Source organism: Podarcis bocagei, assembly GCF_964188305.1.
Source record: "Podarcis bocagei genome assembly, chromosome: Z".
Classification (NCBI taxonomy): Eukaryota; Metazoa; Chordata; class Lepidosauria; order Squamata; family Lacertidae; genus Podarcis; species Podarcis bocagei.
In genome coordinates, this window is record NC_138140.1 from 15036203 (window position 1) to 15053706 (window position 17504).

At 44.8% G+C, this 17504-nt stretch overlaps 1 protein-coding gene across 5 annotated transcripts in view; it reads right to left on the reverse strand.

The window, feature by feature from the left end:
* MED27 (mediator complex subunit 27) overlaps nucleotides 1-17504 on the reverse strand; it is a 202457-nt gene that overhangs the window by 15776 nt on the left and 169177 nt on the right. For 2 of the 5 annotated variants that reach the window (XM_081179241.1, XM_081179244.1), the window contains 3 exons: nucleotides 16134-16174; nucleotides 14105-14205; nucleotides 12405-12520 (listed from right to left, as the gene is read on the reverse strand). The exons of 1 other annotated variant lie outside the window; for it this stretch is intronic. In XM_081179241.1, coding sequence (XP_081035367.1) covers nucleotides 12405-12520; nucleotides 14105-14205; nucleotides 16134-16174 — 258 coding nt within the window. The remainder of the gene's footprint in view (nucleotides 1-12404; nucleotides 12521-14104; nucleotides 14206-16133; nucleotides 16175-17504) is intronic. 2 more of the 5 variants (XR_014004073.1, XM_081179242.1) reach the window with 2 other exon arrangements.

Here is a 17504-nt window from a genome sequence, read left to right on the forward strand (position 1 = left end):
GGGGCGCTTAAGGCACCCGCCGAGTCTTCAGTCCGCAGGCTTCCGCACCTGCGGTTTTTAAGGGTCCCCGTGTCGCCGGCACGGCAAAGACCCATCCACCGCTGAGCCGATTCCCTCCGGAGCTCGGAGGGAATCCGCCATTTCCCGATCGCGCCAACCCGGAAGTCTCTGCAATTTCACAATTCACCCATACAGGATACCAATTCAATAGGCTGACCCTGGAACTGCCCATCACCTGTCCTTGAGCAGATACTGTCAATATTCTGTACTTGACTCATACATGCATTCATTCCACACACCTATTCACAGAGATTAATGACAGGAATACATCTTCATATATTACAATACTTATGTGCCCTTGTACTGGAGGAAAACAATACTTTAGGACTGCAAACTTTACAGAGAGACAACCTAGATGCAAAACCAGGCCAGGATCATAGGGGGTCCGGGGTGGCTTGTGGCAGCAGCCCCTCTACTTTGAAATTCCTGTCACACTGAGACCTGGCCCAATCTCAAGGCTATTCTGGAAGCAGTGTGAAAATTCTTCATTTAAACTGGGTTTTGGTGGACAGGATTGGAGTCAGTGGGTTTTAATGAATATATATACACTGAAATAGAAACAAACAAACAAACAATTGTTACCAATCCCAAGTTCTTGGGTTGGGAAACAATTATTGATGATGATGTTACCTGATTCTTTTTCTTTATTTTTAAAACTATATTCACAGCCTGCTGCCAAGTTCTTGGGATGGGAAGGGAAACAATAATTAATAAATTATGTTATTACAAAAAAATAATGAAAAATAAGGGAGTTTGCAAAGATTCTATGATGTACTGTTGGGTCTCCTCCTCAAACAAAACACCCACGCACAATAATGGTTATATTTAAATGCATGGTTTTTCTATATAATCCAATGTTTAGCCCTCTGTTGTTGAGAAAGATGTAAGAAGCTTATTCTCATTCGTGCAAAGCATGTCTGGACTTGTGTTGATCCCACCATGCAGAATGTGGGCTGCCTCCCATGTTGTTTCTAGGGGTGATTCATATAGCACCCAGCAGCTGCTGTGTGTAACCCTGAAGGGAGGTGGTTGCCTGCAGCCTCTGACTATACACTGAAGCACCCTTAAAACTATTTCCCTTTTCCAAGAAGGTTTGCCTAGTGCCAACCATGCTGCGTTTTAAGCAAAGATGCTGCTGCAGCTGATTGTGGCTGGTTAGGTTTCACTTCTTCTGCTGAATTTCTATGCTCCTGGTCTGTTTTGTCTGTATTTTTGTATTTCATTGTAGAAAAGAAAAGGTTCTACTGTTTCTTTGTATACTGCCCTGGTAGCTTTGCTGAAGGGTGGCATAAAAACAGATAAATGAAACATCAGCCTTATTTTCCAAGAAGCTCAGGGTGGCATCTCTATCTCTCTCTCTCTCTCTTCCCAAACCCATAGCATCCCAACAACCAGCCTTGTGCAATAGGTAGTCCAACACTCTAACCAGCACACCATTTACTTCCTTCCACTCCAGAGATCCCATCTTATCTGATAAGCTCTCACCCTCTCTGAGTCTTATGGCCTGACCAATTTCTTCTCAATCATTACTCTTGTTTTCATATACTATTTTTCTTCTGTAATTCAAAAGCGGTGAGTAAAAACAGAAAACAGAATAAAGATATACCGTATTTTTTGCACCATAACACTCACTTTTTTCCTCCTAGAAAGTAAGGGGAAATGTCTGTGCATGTTATGGAGCGAATGCCTATGGGTGGCGGGGGGGATCTGCTGCAGTCGTGAGCAGAGGATCCATGGTTCCCCTTCCTTCCCTCCTCCGTGGCTCGCTTTGAAACAGCAAAGCGGGAGAAGAGCCGCTGAGTGGGGAGGAGAGAGGGACAGAGAGCCTGTTTGCTTTAAAGGAGCAAAGCGGGAGAGGAGAGGAGCCGCTTACACGAGTGTAAGCGGCTCCTCTCCGGTTGGCTCCTTTAAAGCAAGCAGGCTCTCTGTCCCTAGCAGGCTCTCTCCTCCCCACTCAGCTCGCTAAATAGCAGCAAAGTTTTTCAGCTCGCTAACCGGGGATGAGCGGGGAGGAGGGAGAAAAGCAGATCCTGTTTGCTTTAAAGGAGCAAAATGGGAGAGGAGAGGAGCCTTCTTCCCTTATACCCCTCTTCTGCATTATTAGCAGCATCCTTCTCCACACACCCCACGCGTGCTTCTTGTCCCTTGAGTGCTTTTCTTTCCCTCCCCACTTAAAACGTGGTTACAAAGCATGGATCCACATGGATCCTCAGGATTTTTGCACTGGGTCACCCTAAATTCACCATCAGATCACATAGCATGTCCATGGCTACATCTTGCACCAAAAAAATCACGCACCCACTGTTGCCTGGGGCCGCAGTGGTGCAAAAACGTGGTTACAAACATGGATCCACATGGATCCTCAGGATTTTTGCATTGAGCTACTCCAAACTCACTGTCAGATCACATGTCTGTGGCCACAGCATGAACCACAAAAATCATACATCCACTGTTTCGTTTAGAATATTTTTTTTCTTGTTTTCCTCCTCTAAAAACTATGTGCGTGTTATGGTCTGGTGCATGTTATAGAGCGAAAAATATGGTAATTTACTGATGAAAATATTCCATGAAACAGGAAGTATATGGCCATCACTGAGGAGGGTCTTCTACAAATTGTTCTGGTCCTACAGTGGTACCTCTGGATGCAAACGTGATCTGTTCCGGAGCCCTGTTTGCATCCAGAAGTGAATGCATCCCACACCCGCGGGCCGTGATTTGCCGCTTCTGTGCATGCATGTGACGTCATTATGACCGTCTGCGCATGTGTGAGCAGCGAAACCCGGAAGTAACGTGCTCCGTTACTTCCGGGTTGCCGCAGCGAACAACCCGAAAATACTTATCTCGAAGCTACTTCAAGCCGAGGTATGACTGTATTAGATTAAGCTTTTCTTGATGAATAGACTCTAAGCAGGGCCCTCCCCTCTCAAACTGAAGCAACTGGTAGGCTCCTATGGGGAGAAGCATTCCTTCAGGCAACCTCCAAATCATGGCCAGACACCAAAGTGCTAGCAGCCAGAGAAATGGGGGTGGGTAGGCAGAAACATATTTTTTAAAGTATATACCTATTTTAAAATTTATTTTAACAAAATAGATACAACAATGAGAATGTGATGTTCTTCTAGGGTTTTGCTTTTATACCGCAAAATTCACAATCTGCCTTTGAAAAAAGGGTAGGAACAAAGACCCTCAATGATGATGATAAAAAGAAAATAAAAAAGCTCTTACTTTTCCTTACTAGCTGGAGATGTGCGAGGAGCTAATAAAAAGGTTAAAGATCGGCGCTGTCTCTGCACCTGCAGAGTTTAAAATGTCAGAAAAATGTGGAGATGTGCCAACCTTTCCTCGGCTCTTTGTGTTTCTGCCCTTTCAGAGATTCCTCCCTGTATTTTTAAGCTCTATTCTCTGAGACTCACCCTGCTGGTTCGCTGGATGGTCATAAAAGCTCATTCACCCCAGAAAGGGAGTTCAAGAAAATCTCCAGGGGAACCTCTGTAAATACCTGTACATTTTAGTTGTAATGGGCCCTCTGGGAACACTCTTCCCCTATCAAATTAAACACACTCGGGGATCCTACTAATCAGGGGAAGGCACAAGTCTTGCTGACACAGGCAGAGTTTGCAAACAAAGAAGTCAAGACGAATTAAGCTCCACATGACAGGGCTGTATTGGGAAGGACGGAGGCCTTTGCTCTTTAACCCAAAAGGGCCGTGCTGTGGCTGTCTAAGAAATTAACATGTTGGCAGCTACATTGAGCAGGTAGCTCTGCAAGCTCCAGATGCTGCTTTATTGCCACTGAAGAGAGAGTAAAAAACAGTCTGGCTTCGAAAAACCTGCCATTCAAAGGAAATCAATGTTGTGATATTCCAAGGGGCTACCACATAAAGGAGTCACTGGAAACATGGCATTGCTATTGGGAGTGGGAAAGCACACAGATGGGTAGAAACCGTACACACACACCTGCAGTCAAGGAAATATTTATGTGGCTTCCCTGCCCAGTCCAATCCGGACACCAATTCCTCAAAGGATGAACCAGACCTCTGGCTGACCATACACTTGGGGGTGCAGGGTCCTCCACATAGGAGCCAACTCCTAGGGGCCAAGGGGTTTTTGCACCTACAATAAAATATTTGAGGGGACCGCCCCCTAAGTTGATGGACATTGCCATTCATATGGTGTGTGCGTGCCACATCATGCAACTGATTATGTGGGGAGGGGCTTACCTGCCTCCCCCCCGAATATTTTATTCAAGTTGGCACCCCTGGTCTTCCATCACTAGCCCTGGAGATCCTGAGTCTGGGGAGGAACCCCTCAAAAGCTGCCTCCGGTGGACCCTCTTGAGAGACTTTGGGGTGAATGTGGGCTGATGAGCTCCCAGTAGAGTTTGAGAGATGTTCAGCCAACATCTGAGAGTAAAGATGTTCAGGCCCACGTGAAAGTGTGTACCTGAAAGACTAAACTTGCATGTGACAGGAATAAAGAACCCCTTATGGGAAAGCATTCTCAGCTGGAATTAGGAATGGCCTTGTCTTCATGTTGAGCTTTTCAGCTGCTGCAACATCACAGGTCCTTAGCTGCCTGACCCTAAAAAGTAGAATTCTTGACTCACACTGCTAGACTGGATCTTCTCTGTTGTTGACCTCAGGACTTTCTAATGTTGCCTCTAGACCACATTTTGGACTCAGAATGATTCATGCCTGATCCTGACTGGTCTTTGACTTTGCATGCTTGACTTATCCTAACATTGTTTGGCAATACTGAGTGTGAGACCATAGCCTCCTTGGATTCTACAGGCTTGGAACCCACCCACAGACTCCCAACTCCCATCAAGCCCAGCCAACATGGCCAATGGTCAGTGTTGATGGGAGCTGTAGTCCAACAACATGGAGGGCCACAGGTTTAAGTAGGCTTTTGAAGTAATATAATGGCAGTGACAGGAGGTGGGCCACCTAATTCTGGCACTAGGCTACAGAATAAAAAACAGAGCCAGAAAGACAAAAAGTTGTTTGTAAAGTGACTTTGGGGTATTGTTGCACTTATGGAATGTTGTTGCACAAGGGGGAAAACAGTAAATTACCAAATATTGATGTGCAACGGAGAGCATAACAAGAACCAGCTGTTGTGCAACCAGATTCCACTAGCACAACTGTTGCATTGGATTCCATTGTTGTGCAACCTTTGAACTGCCGTCTGCTAGCGCAAGGGCTCTTGCAGTAGCGGAATGAGAATGCTGAATACAGCCAGATCTTTACAATTCATCAATGCCATTGACCACTGTGAGATTAGAAGGACTTCAGCTTAAGCACATTGGTTTATGTGGTCTGTGAATGGGGCTGTGTACAATGAACCTGAGGCAAGTTACATCTTACTACTGGCTTTTTAATTCCTCTGTATCAAGCATTTGAAAAAGAAAGCATTCATAAATGTGTGTGTGCGTGCGCGCGTGCACACGAGTATGTGTGTGTGTGTGCATGAACACACACACACACAGACACAGTATCTAATGTTGGAATCCTAAAGCATTAAGAGAGCCAAGACTACAGCCTGGACCCATTTATAACATAAAAACCCATTTAATGGCAAGAATGAAAGCTACTCCATGGGCTATAATTAGTTTAAAGCATTATTGATGAAGGATTATCATGGATGATTTTGTCCTAAGTTGCTCTGCATTATACTCCTCGCTACCTGACACAAGGAATATATTTTTCAGAAGGGAGAGAAAGGTTTGCTTAATCCGTTAATTCTCACTTGTCTCTCGGGTAACAGACTAACTACTGTGTTATTCTGCCTCTTAATGCTAGTCAGGGAATGGGCTGCTACCTACCTCCCTGAAGCTATTCTTTGATCTGGAGGAAGCTGGCATCACAGGTCAAAATTATTTACTTCTGGGTGAACACAGAATCCTGGCACCAAAAGTTTCAAGAAATATCTATACAGGAATTATAGTGGCATGCCTCCAGGCCAGGCCAAGCTCAAGAGTCTCTTGCTGGTATTTGTTTGACAAACTTGAGCAATGGCTTTTCAAAACTTTCAATTTTTAGGAAACTATTTTCCATATCTGTTGAAGAGCTTCTCCATATGTGTCATTCTAGGATGTCACATAGGATGCTAGACAAGTCCTATTAGGCCCCTTAGTGTCATTCCATGTAAACTAGGTTCCTTAGCCTGTGTATAACACTGTCAGGCATATATTGCAGGGAGAGATCAGTAATCTTCTTGATCTTCCTACCGAGAAACCATCAATACTCTCTGACATATCACAAGGTTCCTCAGAACAGTTTGTAAGCCACTGTTCCACTGGAATGTAATAATGGGGGGATACAATCTATTTCAGAGAAACAGACCAGACAAGAAAGGAGGAGGAGTGGCGTTATATGTCAGAGATGTGTATACCTGTGAAGAGATCCAAGATTTAGAACCTCAAAGCCAAAGTGAGAGCATTTGGTTCAAAATTAAGGGAGAGAAGAATAACAGGGACCTCATTGTGGGAGTTTACTATAGATCCCCAAGCCAAACGGAGGACATAGATGATGGCTTCCTGGAACAGATGGCCAAGCATGCAAAAGGAAGGGAGATAGTAGTAATGGGGGACTTCAATTACCCGGATATTTGTTGGATGTCAAACTCAGCCAAGAGCATAAGGTCAAACAGATTCCTCACTGGCCTTGCAGACAACTTCATTGTCCAGAAAGTGGGAGAAGCAACAAGAGGAACAGCCATTTTAGATCTGGTCCTAACCAATGTTGATGAGCTGGTTAGTGGGGTAGAAGTGGAAGGATCATTAGGCGCGAGTGATCATGCTCTTCTGAAGTTTACTATACAGCGGAAAGGAGCAGCCAAGCATACTAGGACTCAATTTCTTGACTTTAAGAAAGCCGACTTCATAAAACTTAGGGAAGTGCTGGGTGAGATCCCATGGACAGTAATACTAAAAGGAAAGGGAGTTCATGATGGCTGGGAGTTTGTTAAGAGGGAGATAGTAAAAGCACAATGTCAGGCAATACCAATGAGACGGAAACATGGAAGGTGCCTAAAGAAGCCAGGGTGGCTATCTAAAGAACTTTTAACTGAGTTAAGATTAAAAAAGGATGTATACAAAAAATGGAAAAGGGGGGAAACCACCAAAGAGGAATTCAAACAAATAGCCAGCACGTGTAGACACAAAGTCAGAAAAGCTAAAGCACAGAGTGAACTCAGGCTTGCTAGAGAGGTTAAAAGCAACAAAAAAGGCTTTTATGGGTATGTTCGTAGCAAAAGGAAGAACAAAGAAACAGTGGGGTCACTCAGAGGAGAAGATGGTGAAATGCAAACAGGGGACACAGAAAGGGCTGAACTCCTCAATGCCTTCTTTGCCTCAGTCTTCTCCGATAAAGAAAACAATGCCCGACCTGAAGAATTTGGAGCAAATGATTCAGCAAAGGAAACACAGCCCAGAATAACTAAAGAGATAGTACAAGAATACTTGGCTAGTTTAGATGTATTCAAGTCTCCAGGGCCAGATGAACTGCACGCAAGAGTATTAAAAGAACTGGCAGATGTGATCTCAGAACCACTGGCAGTCATCTTTGAGAATTCCTGGAGAACACTTCTGGAGGTGGCGCGAAACTGCAATGGCGGTCCTCTTCGCGCTGTGAAGAGGGGCTCCGCGGAAAAGGGTCGTCCGCTGCGGCAGAGCGGAGACCCATTAAGAAAACCCACAGGCAGAGTGAGCCTGTGGCCGTGGGACTCGGCGGGCACGAGAAGTGACCCTGGAAACGATAATAAATGTTGGAAATGTAAGGAGGCTGAAGGGACATTCTTTCACCTCTGGTGGACTTGTCCAAGAGTGAAGGCCTTCTGGGAAATGATTTATAATGAGTTAAAAAAGGTATTTAAGTATACCTTTCCCAAGAAACCAGAGGCCTTCCTCCTGGGCATTGTCGGCCAGAAAGTGTTAAAGAAGGATAGAACTTTCTTTATGTACGCAACTACAGCAGCAAGAATTCTCATCGCAAAATACTGGAAGACACAAGATTTACCCACACTGGAAGAGTGGCAGACGCAATTGATGGATTATATGGAACTGGCTGAAATGACTGGCAGAATCCGAGATTTGGGAGAAGAAACAATGGAGGAGGACTGGAAAAAATTTAAGGACTATCTACAAAAATATTATAAGTTATATGAATGTTAAGAATTTGCATGATTTGGAAAATCTAGCTTCAGCAATAAGATTTGGTGATATGGGAAATTAAGTTACAATTATGTAAGGACTAAAGTTTAAAGCAACATTATATCTATTTTAGGGTAAAAGTAAATTGATAATAAGTATTTTAAACCTAAAATATAATTATTTGAAAGTACAAAGAAAGCACGAAACAAGGTAACAATTTGCTGATATTTTTATTGTAAAGAATGCAGGGTGAGGGAGATGTGGGGAAGTCCGGTTGGTTATGAAAAAATGTTTTGGAAAGATGGATTTCTTTTTCTTTTTCTTTTCCCCCCTGTTATCTCTTTTTTATATCTGACTTTACATCTGTACCTGGAAAAAAAGCAATAAAAACATATTTTTTTTAAAAAAAGAGAGAATTCCTGGAGAACAGGCGAAGTCCCGGCAGACTGGAGGAGGGCAAATGTTGTCCCTATTTTCAAAAAGGGGAAAAGAGAGGACCCAAATAATTACCGCCAGTCAGTCTGACATCAATACCAGGGAAGATTCTGGAGCAGATCATTAAGCAAACAGTCTGTGAGCACCTAGAAAGGAATGCTGTGATCACCAATAGTCAGCATGGATTTCTGAAAAATAAGTCATGTCAGACTAACCTGATCTCATTTTTTGACAGAATTACAAGCCTGGTAGATGAAGGGAATGCAGTGGATGTAGCCTACCTTGATTTCAGCAAGGCATTTGACAAGGTGCCCCATGATATTCTTGTAAAGAAGCTGGTAAAATGCGGTCTTGACTATGCTACCACTCAGTGGATTTGTAACTGGCTGACTGACCGAAGCCAAAGGGTGCTCATCAATGGTTCCTCTTCATCCTGGAGAAGAGTGACTAGTGGGGTGCCACAGGGTTCTGTCTTGGGCCCGGTCTTATTCAACATCTTTATCAACGACTTGGATGATGGACTCAAGGGCATCCTGATCAAATTTGCAGATGACACCAAACTGGGAGGGGTGACTAACACCCCAGAGGACAGGATCACACTTCAAAACGACCTTGACAGAGAACTGGCCCAAAACAAACAAGATGAATTTTAACAGGGAGAAATGTAAAGTATTGCACTTGGGCAAAAAAAATGAGAGGCACAAATACAAGATGGGTGACACCTGGCTTGAGAGCAGTACATGTGAAAAGGATCTAGGAGTCTTGGTTGACCACAAACTTGACATGAGCCAACAGTGTGACGCGGCAGCTAAAAAAGCCAATGCAATTCTGGGCTGCATCAATAGGAGTATAACATCTAGATCAAGGGAAGTAATAGTGCCACTGTATTCTGCTCTGGTCAGACCTCACCTGGAGTACTGTGTCCAGTTCTGGGCACCACAGTTCAAGAAGGACACTGACAAACTGGAACGTGTCCAGAGGAGGGCAACCAAAATGGTCAAAGGCCTGGAAACGATGCCTTATGAGGAACGGCTAAGGGAGCTGGGCATGTTTAGCCTGGAGAAGAGGAAGTTAAGGGGTGATATGATAGCCATGTTCAAATATATAAAAGGATGTCACATAGAGGAGGGAGAAAGGTTGTTTTCTGCTGCTCCAGAGAAGCGGACACGGAGCAATGGATCCAAACTACAAGAAAGAAGATTCCACCTAAACATTAGGAAGAACTTCCTGACAGTAAGAGCTGTTTGACAGTGGAATTTGCTGCCAAGGAGTGTGGTGGAGTCTCCTACTTTGGAGGTCTTTAAGCAGAGGCTTGACAACCATATGTCAGGAGTGCTCTGATGGTGTTTCCTGCTTGGCAGGGGGTTGGACTCGATGGCCCTTGTGGTCTCTTCCAACTCTATGATTCTATGATTCTACCAGAGGGGGGGAAATATGACTGGAAACTAAGCAAAGTATATTGGACTTTTTAAGTTCCTTCAACTTAAGGCTTGGATCCCATAAAATGAGAACAGGTTTAGCTTAATCTTGGAATATCAAGTCATCCCCTTGGGATGGGGATTAAAACAGTTGAGGAAAATCTGCTAGTGTCTGCCATCTTTGACCTGGTCTCCTTATGGAAGTGATTTTTACTCAACACCACAGACACCATTAGGCAAGTGGTCACTTACACCACATCATCGATAGCTGTTTTAATGCACCAAAAGTCTTGTAATTCTTAGGTCATTCATCAACCCTTAGAACTTGAAATAGGCATAGAAACCAACATTTTATAGGTTTATAGGAGAATGATTTAAGCATTTCTCTCCCTGATGTGTCAAATCACATTTAAGACAGACACTTGAAATAATAGTCTTTCTTATTTTCAAAGAAAAATATTGTTTAAACATATACATGTAGATGCATGTGTGTGCCTGCCCACACCTGAAACCAGGACCTTCGTCACCAGCACTCTGACTTGCCAGGGAAGCCTGTCAAACAAAGCTCAATGGAATGTAGAACCAGACAGAGTGAAAATTATTAGCTGCACAGGTCAAACAGACCTATAAAGCCCCAGGCTCAAAACCAGCTTCTAGGCCTAAGCAACTTGACAGGAGTCCAGGTACCGGATTTTTCACCCCATAGGACGCACTTTCCCCCCTCCAAAAATGAAGGGGAAATGTGTGTGTGTCCTATGGGGCGAATGCAGGCTTTCGCTGAAGCCTGGAGAGCGAGAGGCGTTAGTGCGCACCGACCCCTCTCGATCTCCAGGCTTCCCGCAGATCTCCACAAGCTGTGGGAGCCCGCGCCGGGCTCCCGCTGCTTGCGGAGAGTTGCCTGCATGCCGAAGGCTGGGCGCGCTGATCTCAGTGCGCCCAGACTTCGCGCACCTCTCCGCAAGCAGCGGGAGCCCTGTGCTGGGCTCCCGCGGCTTGCGGAGAGTTGCCTGCATGACGAAGGCTGGGTGCGCTGAGCTCAACACGGCCAGACTTCGTGCACCTCTCCGCAAGCCGTGGGAGCCCTGCGCTGGGCTCCCGCTGCTTGTGGAGAGTTGCCTGTCTGGGGGCTGGGGTCGGGGGAAGCTCGGGCTTCCCCGCCCCAGCCCCGCGCCTGGGGAAAAAATAATTCCCCCCCCTTTATTCCCCCCCCCAAAAAACTAGGTGCGCCTTATGGGATGGTGCGTCCTATAGGGCGAAAAATGCGGTATTTTGCTTTGCCCTGAGCTTTGTCTTCTTCACTGTTGTCCCAGTGCTGATGAGATCTCTGCCCTGCCTTGGGCTGACAACCTGTTTCTTGGCAACACCTGCTGAGGCCTAAAATGTTGTACACACATGGTAATCTTTAGTCACCAACTGTGACCCTGCCAAGCAAGTGGCTATTTACAATACAATTACTACAGTTTCAATAGCTCTTATAATGGACCAAATGTCTTGTAATTTGTGTGTGTGTGTGTGTATTGGAGAGTGTGTAGCAATAGCTCAACTTACATATGAAGTATAAGAACAGCAACAAGAATTCATGCCCCAAATTTACAGAAGCTTAAAATGAAAATTCACATGAAAACTGAAGCATCCAACCAATCCTGGTTGTTACATAGTACATTTCTGCATGACCCTTGGGATGCCTTCCAACTCTACAATTCTATGTGTCTTTGTTTACAAATGAAGTTCAAGGCAAAAATGATAATACAGCCAACAATTGAGAGACTACATTCCAAAAGGCTACCTGCTAGGAGATTAACCAAAATTAATCTTGGCATAAATGTAATATTTAAAAATACTGTAAATCCATTATTTTTTAAATCTACTTTAAATGTGTTAATTACCCATTGAGACATGTTCCTATATTTTATCACACCCTTCCTTAATAAATGGTGCTTTTGACAATCCCTATTTTCCTGCATATTCTGGATCTATAGATTTTAACATCCTAGTACTTCACAGACGTACTATAGAAGACAGAATGAAATTGAGTGTTTTCTTTTAAACCAAATTGTGAGCTCTCTGCATGCGCAGAGAATTACTTCAACCTGTTCTTAAAATGATCACCTTGCATTCTAGCACATCTGGGAAGCTCCAAGTGTGTTGAGGAAGGTGGAATCCAGAACAGTTGCCAGAACATTTAACTAAACAAGCATTCACTTACTTCAGCATGCATATGCAACCTAAGAGACAGTATGTGCACATTTTGAAAACAGTGTATATATAAGGTCATATTCAAATATGAAATAAAATAACATAACATAAAGCAGACACCATTTAGAAACAAAGAAACTTGCCTTTTGAAACACTTGATAGTTGGACTTGGACCATATGTCAAGCTGCAGAAAAAGAAAAAAGTCCCATATCATCATCATCATCATCATCATCAACATCATCAAATGTGTATCTTCATCTGAGGATTACAGGGGAGTTTACAATATAAAAACACAAAAATATGTAACACAGTAACATACAAAAACAACCCCCCCCCCCAGTTTAAAAGGCCATAGGTTGTTTAATTAGGCCTGGAAGAAGAGGAATGTTTTGGTCTGGTGCCTAAAGATATGCAATGATGGCGTCAGGCAAGCCTCTCTGTGGAGAACCTTCCACAGGTGGGAAGCCACCACAGAAAAGGCCCATTCTCGCTTTGATGCCCTCCAGACCTCTCATCATGGAGGCAGACAAGCAAGAGCATCAGATGATGAACACAGGGTCCGGGACGGTGCATATAGGGAGAGGTGGTCCTTGAGATATTGCAATCCTGAGCCAGTTAAGGCTTTATAGATCAAAACCAGTACTCTGAATTGGGCCCAGAAACTAATTTGCACGCAGTGCAACTGGGCTAAGATTGGTATTATATGCTCAAACTGTATTGCCCTGGTGAGCAACCTGACCACCAAATTTTGCAGCAGCCTTCTTCAGAGGCAGCCCTATGTATAACACATTGCAGAAATCTAACCTAGATGTTGCCAAAGCACGTGACAGAAATTAGGTTAGCCCTGTCCCGACAGGGGTACAGCTGGGCCATCAGCCAAAGCTGATGGAAGGCACTCTGCCCCACCAAGGCCACCTGAGCCTCAAGTGACAGCAATGGATCCAGGAGTACTCCCAAACTGTGTACCTATTCCTTCAGAGGGAGTGCAAACCCATGAAGAATGGGCAACCTTCAATCTATCCAGTCCAGAGAGCCACCCACTAACAGTGCCTGAGCCTTATCCGGATTAAGCTTCACTTTACTGGCTCTTGTCCAGTCCATTACATATCCACTGCCACACCTGCAGATGCAGATGCAAAGGAAAAATAGAGCTGTGTGTCATCAGCGTAATGCTGACAACATACTCCAAAACTCCAGTTGACCTCACTCAGAGGTTTCATGTAGATACATGTTCAACAACACAGGGGATGAAATCAAACCCTGAGGAACCCCAAATGGAAACGAAGAGCACTCACCAAGAATCACCCTCTGGACCATCCAAGTAGGACTGAAACCATCACAAAGTGGTGCCACCCACCCGCAACTTGGACAGTCGCTTCAGAAGGATACCATGGTTGATGGTATCAAAATACACTGAGAGGTTGGGGAGAATTAACAGGGACACATTTCCCTTGCCTGCGTCTTGACAGAGATCATCATGCAGGGTGACCAAAGTGATTTCTGTGCAAAAACTGGGCCTAAATCCTGATCGATAAGGATTTAGAAAAACAATTTCCTCCAATAGCGCCTGGATCTGACCCATGACCACTCACTCAAGAACCTTGACCAAGAAGGGGAAATTGGCAACTGGTTGGTAATTACTTAGATTTTCTGAATCCAGGGAGAGTTTCTTAATGAGTGGTTTTGCTACTGCCTTCTTCAAGCAGACAGGGCCCTCTCCCTCTCACAAGGAAGCATTAATTATTCCCTGGTCCAGCCAGCTGTCCCTTCCCTGTTAGTTTTTCTCAGCCAAGAGGGCCATGGGTCCAGAACACAAACTGTCACCCTGACCAATCCAAGCACCTTGTTTGCATCCTTGAGACTTTCTAACTGAAACTCTTCCAACATAACAGTATTCTGGACATCTCTTGAAATTCATCTGCTGTAACAATAGAGTCAAGGTCCTGGCGGCTGCAAGCAAGATTAACATACATGAAATATTAAGAAACACAGATTCATTCCACCTTTTTTATTAGACTGATTCCTACTGGAATTATTCCTGACAAGCAAATTTAAACTGGAATCCTAAACCTTTCCACTAGATAAGGGGTCCAGTGCACACGCAGTGAAAGGCCTATTCAGGCATGCAGCCTCACAGGAGGTAGGAGCAGGGCTGGCCCACTCATAAAGCAAGGTGAGGCAACTGCCTCTATCAGCAGAATCCACAGAAGCGGCAAATCCAACCTCTGAGGAATGCATTGTCCTCTGTTGCTGCTGCAGTGCCAGGGTTCCTTGGAGGCCCAATCTGCTGCCTCCTCAGCAGCTGCTCCCAATGCTGCCTCCACAATGGCCTCTTGGCAAACAGGAGGGACTGCTGGTCTTCCTCTTATGGAGGAAATCACAGGGGCTGCCCTCTGGGATCTCCTGGACTCTGCACCTGCCTTTGATTACCAGTTCTACCATCAGGTAAGGTTGCTTTGGCCCTCACCATTGTTTCTGATGTATATCTTCACTCCTCCCTTCTTCCCTGGTGTGGGGGGACACCATTTTATGGCTTGCCTCAGGTGCTAAAATGTCTTGGGCCAGCCCTGAGTGGGTCTGTGCATGTCAAGCCTGCATAGACACCCAAACCATTCCCTCACAAATGCTGCCTGCATACTAGAGATATGCCTATTGTGGAACAACCTCCTGAACATGCATCAGCTGTCCCTGTGAGTAAATGGGGACTGGAAATACACTGGCAAACAGCATAATTAGTACAATATAGACGTAATGTGAACTGACTGCCTGGCACCGAACAGTACCTAGGTGGCCACAATTTTGCACCAGCTGAAATTTCCAAACCGTCTTCAAAGTCAACCTCATGTTGTCTGGGCAGTCTCGGTGCATTACAATAGTCAGGATCCCACTAGTGCATGGATAACTGAGACAAGTGGCATACCTTCCCTAGCTCCTATAAAGGATTCTTGGCTGCCATCATCTGGGCAAACTTGGTTGGTCCTTCAGGGGAGAGTGCAACCTCAATCTAAGACCAGCCAAAAACCTCTATCCAGAGCAGTCTGTTTCCTTACTTATAGTGCCTCTATTTTGTCTGGACTAAAGTCTCTGTTTGTTCTCCCTTATTCAGCCCATACAGCTTCCAGGCACCAGTTCAGGAGTTCAACAGCCTCCCTGGGATGAAGAGGTGGAAAAAGGAGATGCAGCAGTGCCATCTGTATATTGCTGATGTTTCAATTCACATCCCTGGGTGACTTTCCCGTTTGCTACTAGGCTAGAGCTTAAATGCAATGCTGTCCTCACATACCTGATTGAGTGCCAATCTTGCTCAAATGGTCGCACTTATGAAGACAAACCAAAAGCCTTGTTTATCTTCTGCTGTTTCTTCTGTAATAATTTAGGCTGCCATCCTAACCTCACATAATTAGGAGTAGGCTGTATTGAATTCAACAGGACTTATTCTGAGTAGACCTACTTAGGAATGAACTTTTGCATGAGCATCTGTAGATGTTTTCATGCAATTACCTATTGCTGTACTGCCACAATATAAACTCATACAAACAAGTCCTCCTGGGCTACTTCACCCGCCACCCAGACAGCACAATCGCTTCAATTCATTTGGAACAGGTTGTGCTGATCCATGTGAATATTTAGCAGTGTCAGAACTGTGTCTGTAACAAGGGCATCTCTCATAAAGCCTTGATGCAGCCTTGTGTCCACAACATAAGCAATTCAGTGACAAGTGACACAGAAAACATTTAGCTGAATTAAGCCAGAAAACTGGCCTACAGGGACCAAATAAAATGCCCCCCCTGAATATTGTATTTAGATTCCTGGGAAGGAGAGACCTTTTTAAAGCAGAAGTTAAGGTCACAGGGTAATGTTATGCACACACCTGAGATTCAGATGCCTTTTACATTTTTCAAGAGCAGCGGGCTGAAAAAGCAATACATTTCAATATTAAAACACAGTAAAGTCTTGCAACTGGATTTTGGGGTTTAAAGGATTGTGGAGAGCATGGATTAGTGAAATGTGCCACTAAGTAACTGAATTCAATTTTATGTAGATGGTTGCTATGCTTTTGGTAAAGCTGGGGGTAGATCAAGACGAACTCCTTGCAGTATTCTAGCAGCTCACCCCAACAATCACAAATTTATGGCTCACTCCTTTTCAATTCCAAATATCTTGCACTAGCTCTGCTTTTCCTCTCCTATCTGGAACACACCCCACCTCATTTAACATTCTTGTAAATATCATTATTATTTATTCATATGACACCATCAATATGCAGGTGCTTTAGAGAGTACAGGAGGGCAAGCCCTTGCCCAGAGGAGCTTGAAATCCATAAATCTGGCACAGGAGAGACAACAGAAGGTAGGGAAATGGAGGGAGAGGTAAACATGGAAGAACTGGTATTTAAGATCAAGCCATGGTTGAACCATGGGAACTAGAGGGTTCTGCCAAAGGAGGATTCGTGCTCTTTCTCAGTTCCACTTTCAGCTCTGTGAGTTTTTCAAGGCTCAGATTAATTCTACTTGATCCAACTTTTACCCAGATCCCTTGCAAAAGTGGACACTCACTTTCTTTAGGAGCGGCTATTCCATGGGGAGAGAGAAGAGAAATGTGACCAGGGGCCTAAATAGGTTGGCAACCTCTAGTTTCAAGGCTCACTCTGGCTCCATGTTAACTGGAATGATGGGGTTGCTTTTACGCTATGCTCTGAGTAGCAGCTGTACCTTCCACATATGTGATGATGACGATGTTTATTTATCTTTCTTTTCTCCAGAATAGTACTCAATGTGGCTTACACAAATTAAAACAATACAGATATAGTACAGTGGTACCTCGCAAGACGAATGCCTCGCAAGACGGAAAACCCGCAAGACGAAAGGGTTTTCTGTTTTGGAGGCGCTTCGCAAGACGAATTTCCCTATGGGCTTGCTTCGCAAGACGAAAGCCCATAGGGAAATCTCCGGGGACCTCTTTTAAATGCTGGTGGTGGGGAGCAAAGCCTTTCCCCCCCTCCGGCCTTCAGAAGAGGTCCAGGAAGGCCGGCGGGGGCCGAAAGGCTTTGCTCCCCACTGCCAGCATTTTAAAAGCAGTCCGGGATAGCAGGGAAGCGCTTCCTGCTATCGCGGACGGCTTTTGAAGGCAGGCGGGGGGGGGAGCAAAGACTTTCACCCCCCGCCCGCCTTCAGAAGAGGTCCAGGACCTCTTCTGAAGGCGGGTGGGGGGCGAAAGTCTTTGCTCCCCCCTGCCTGCCTTC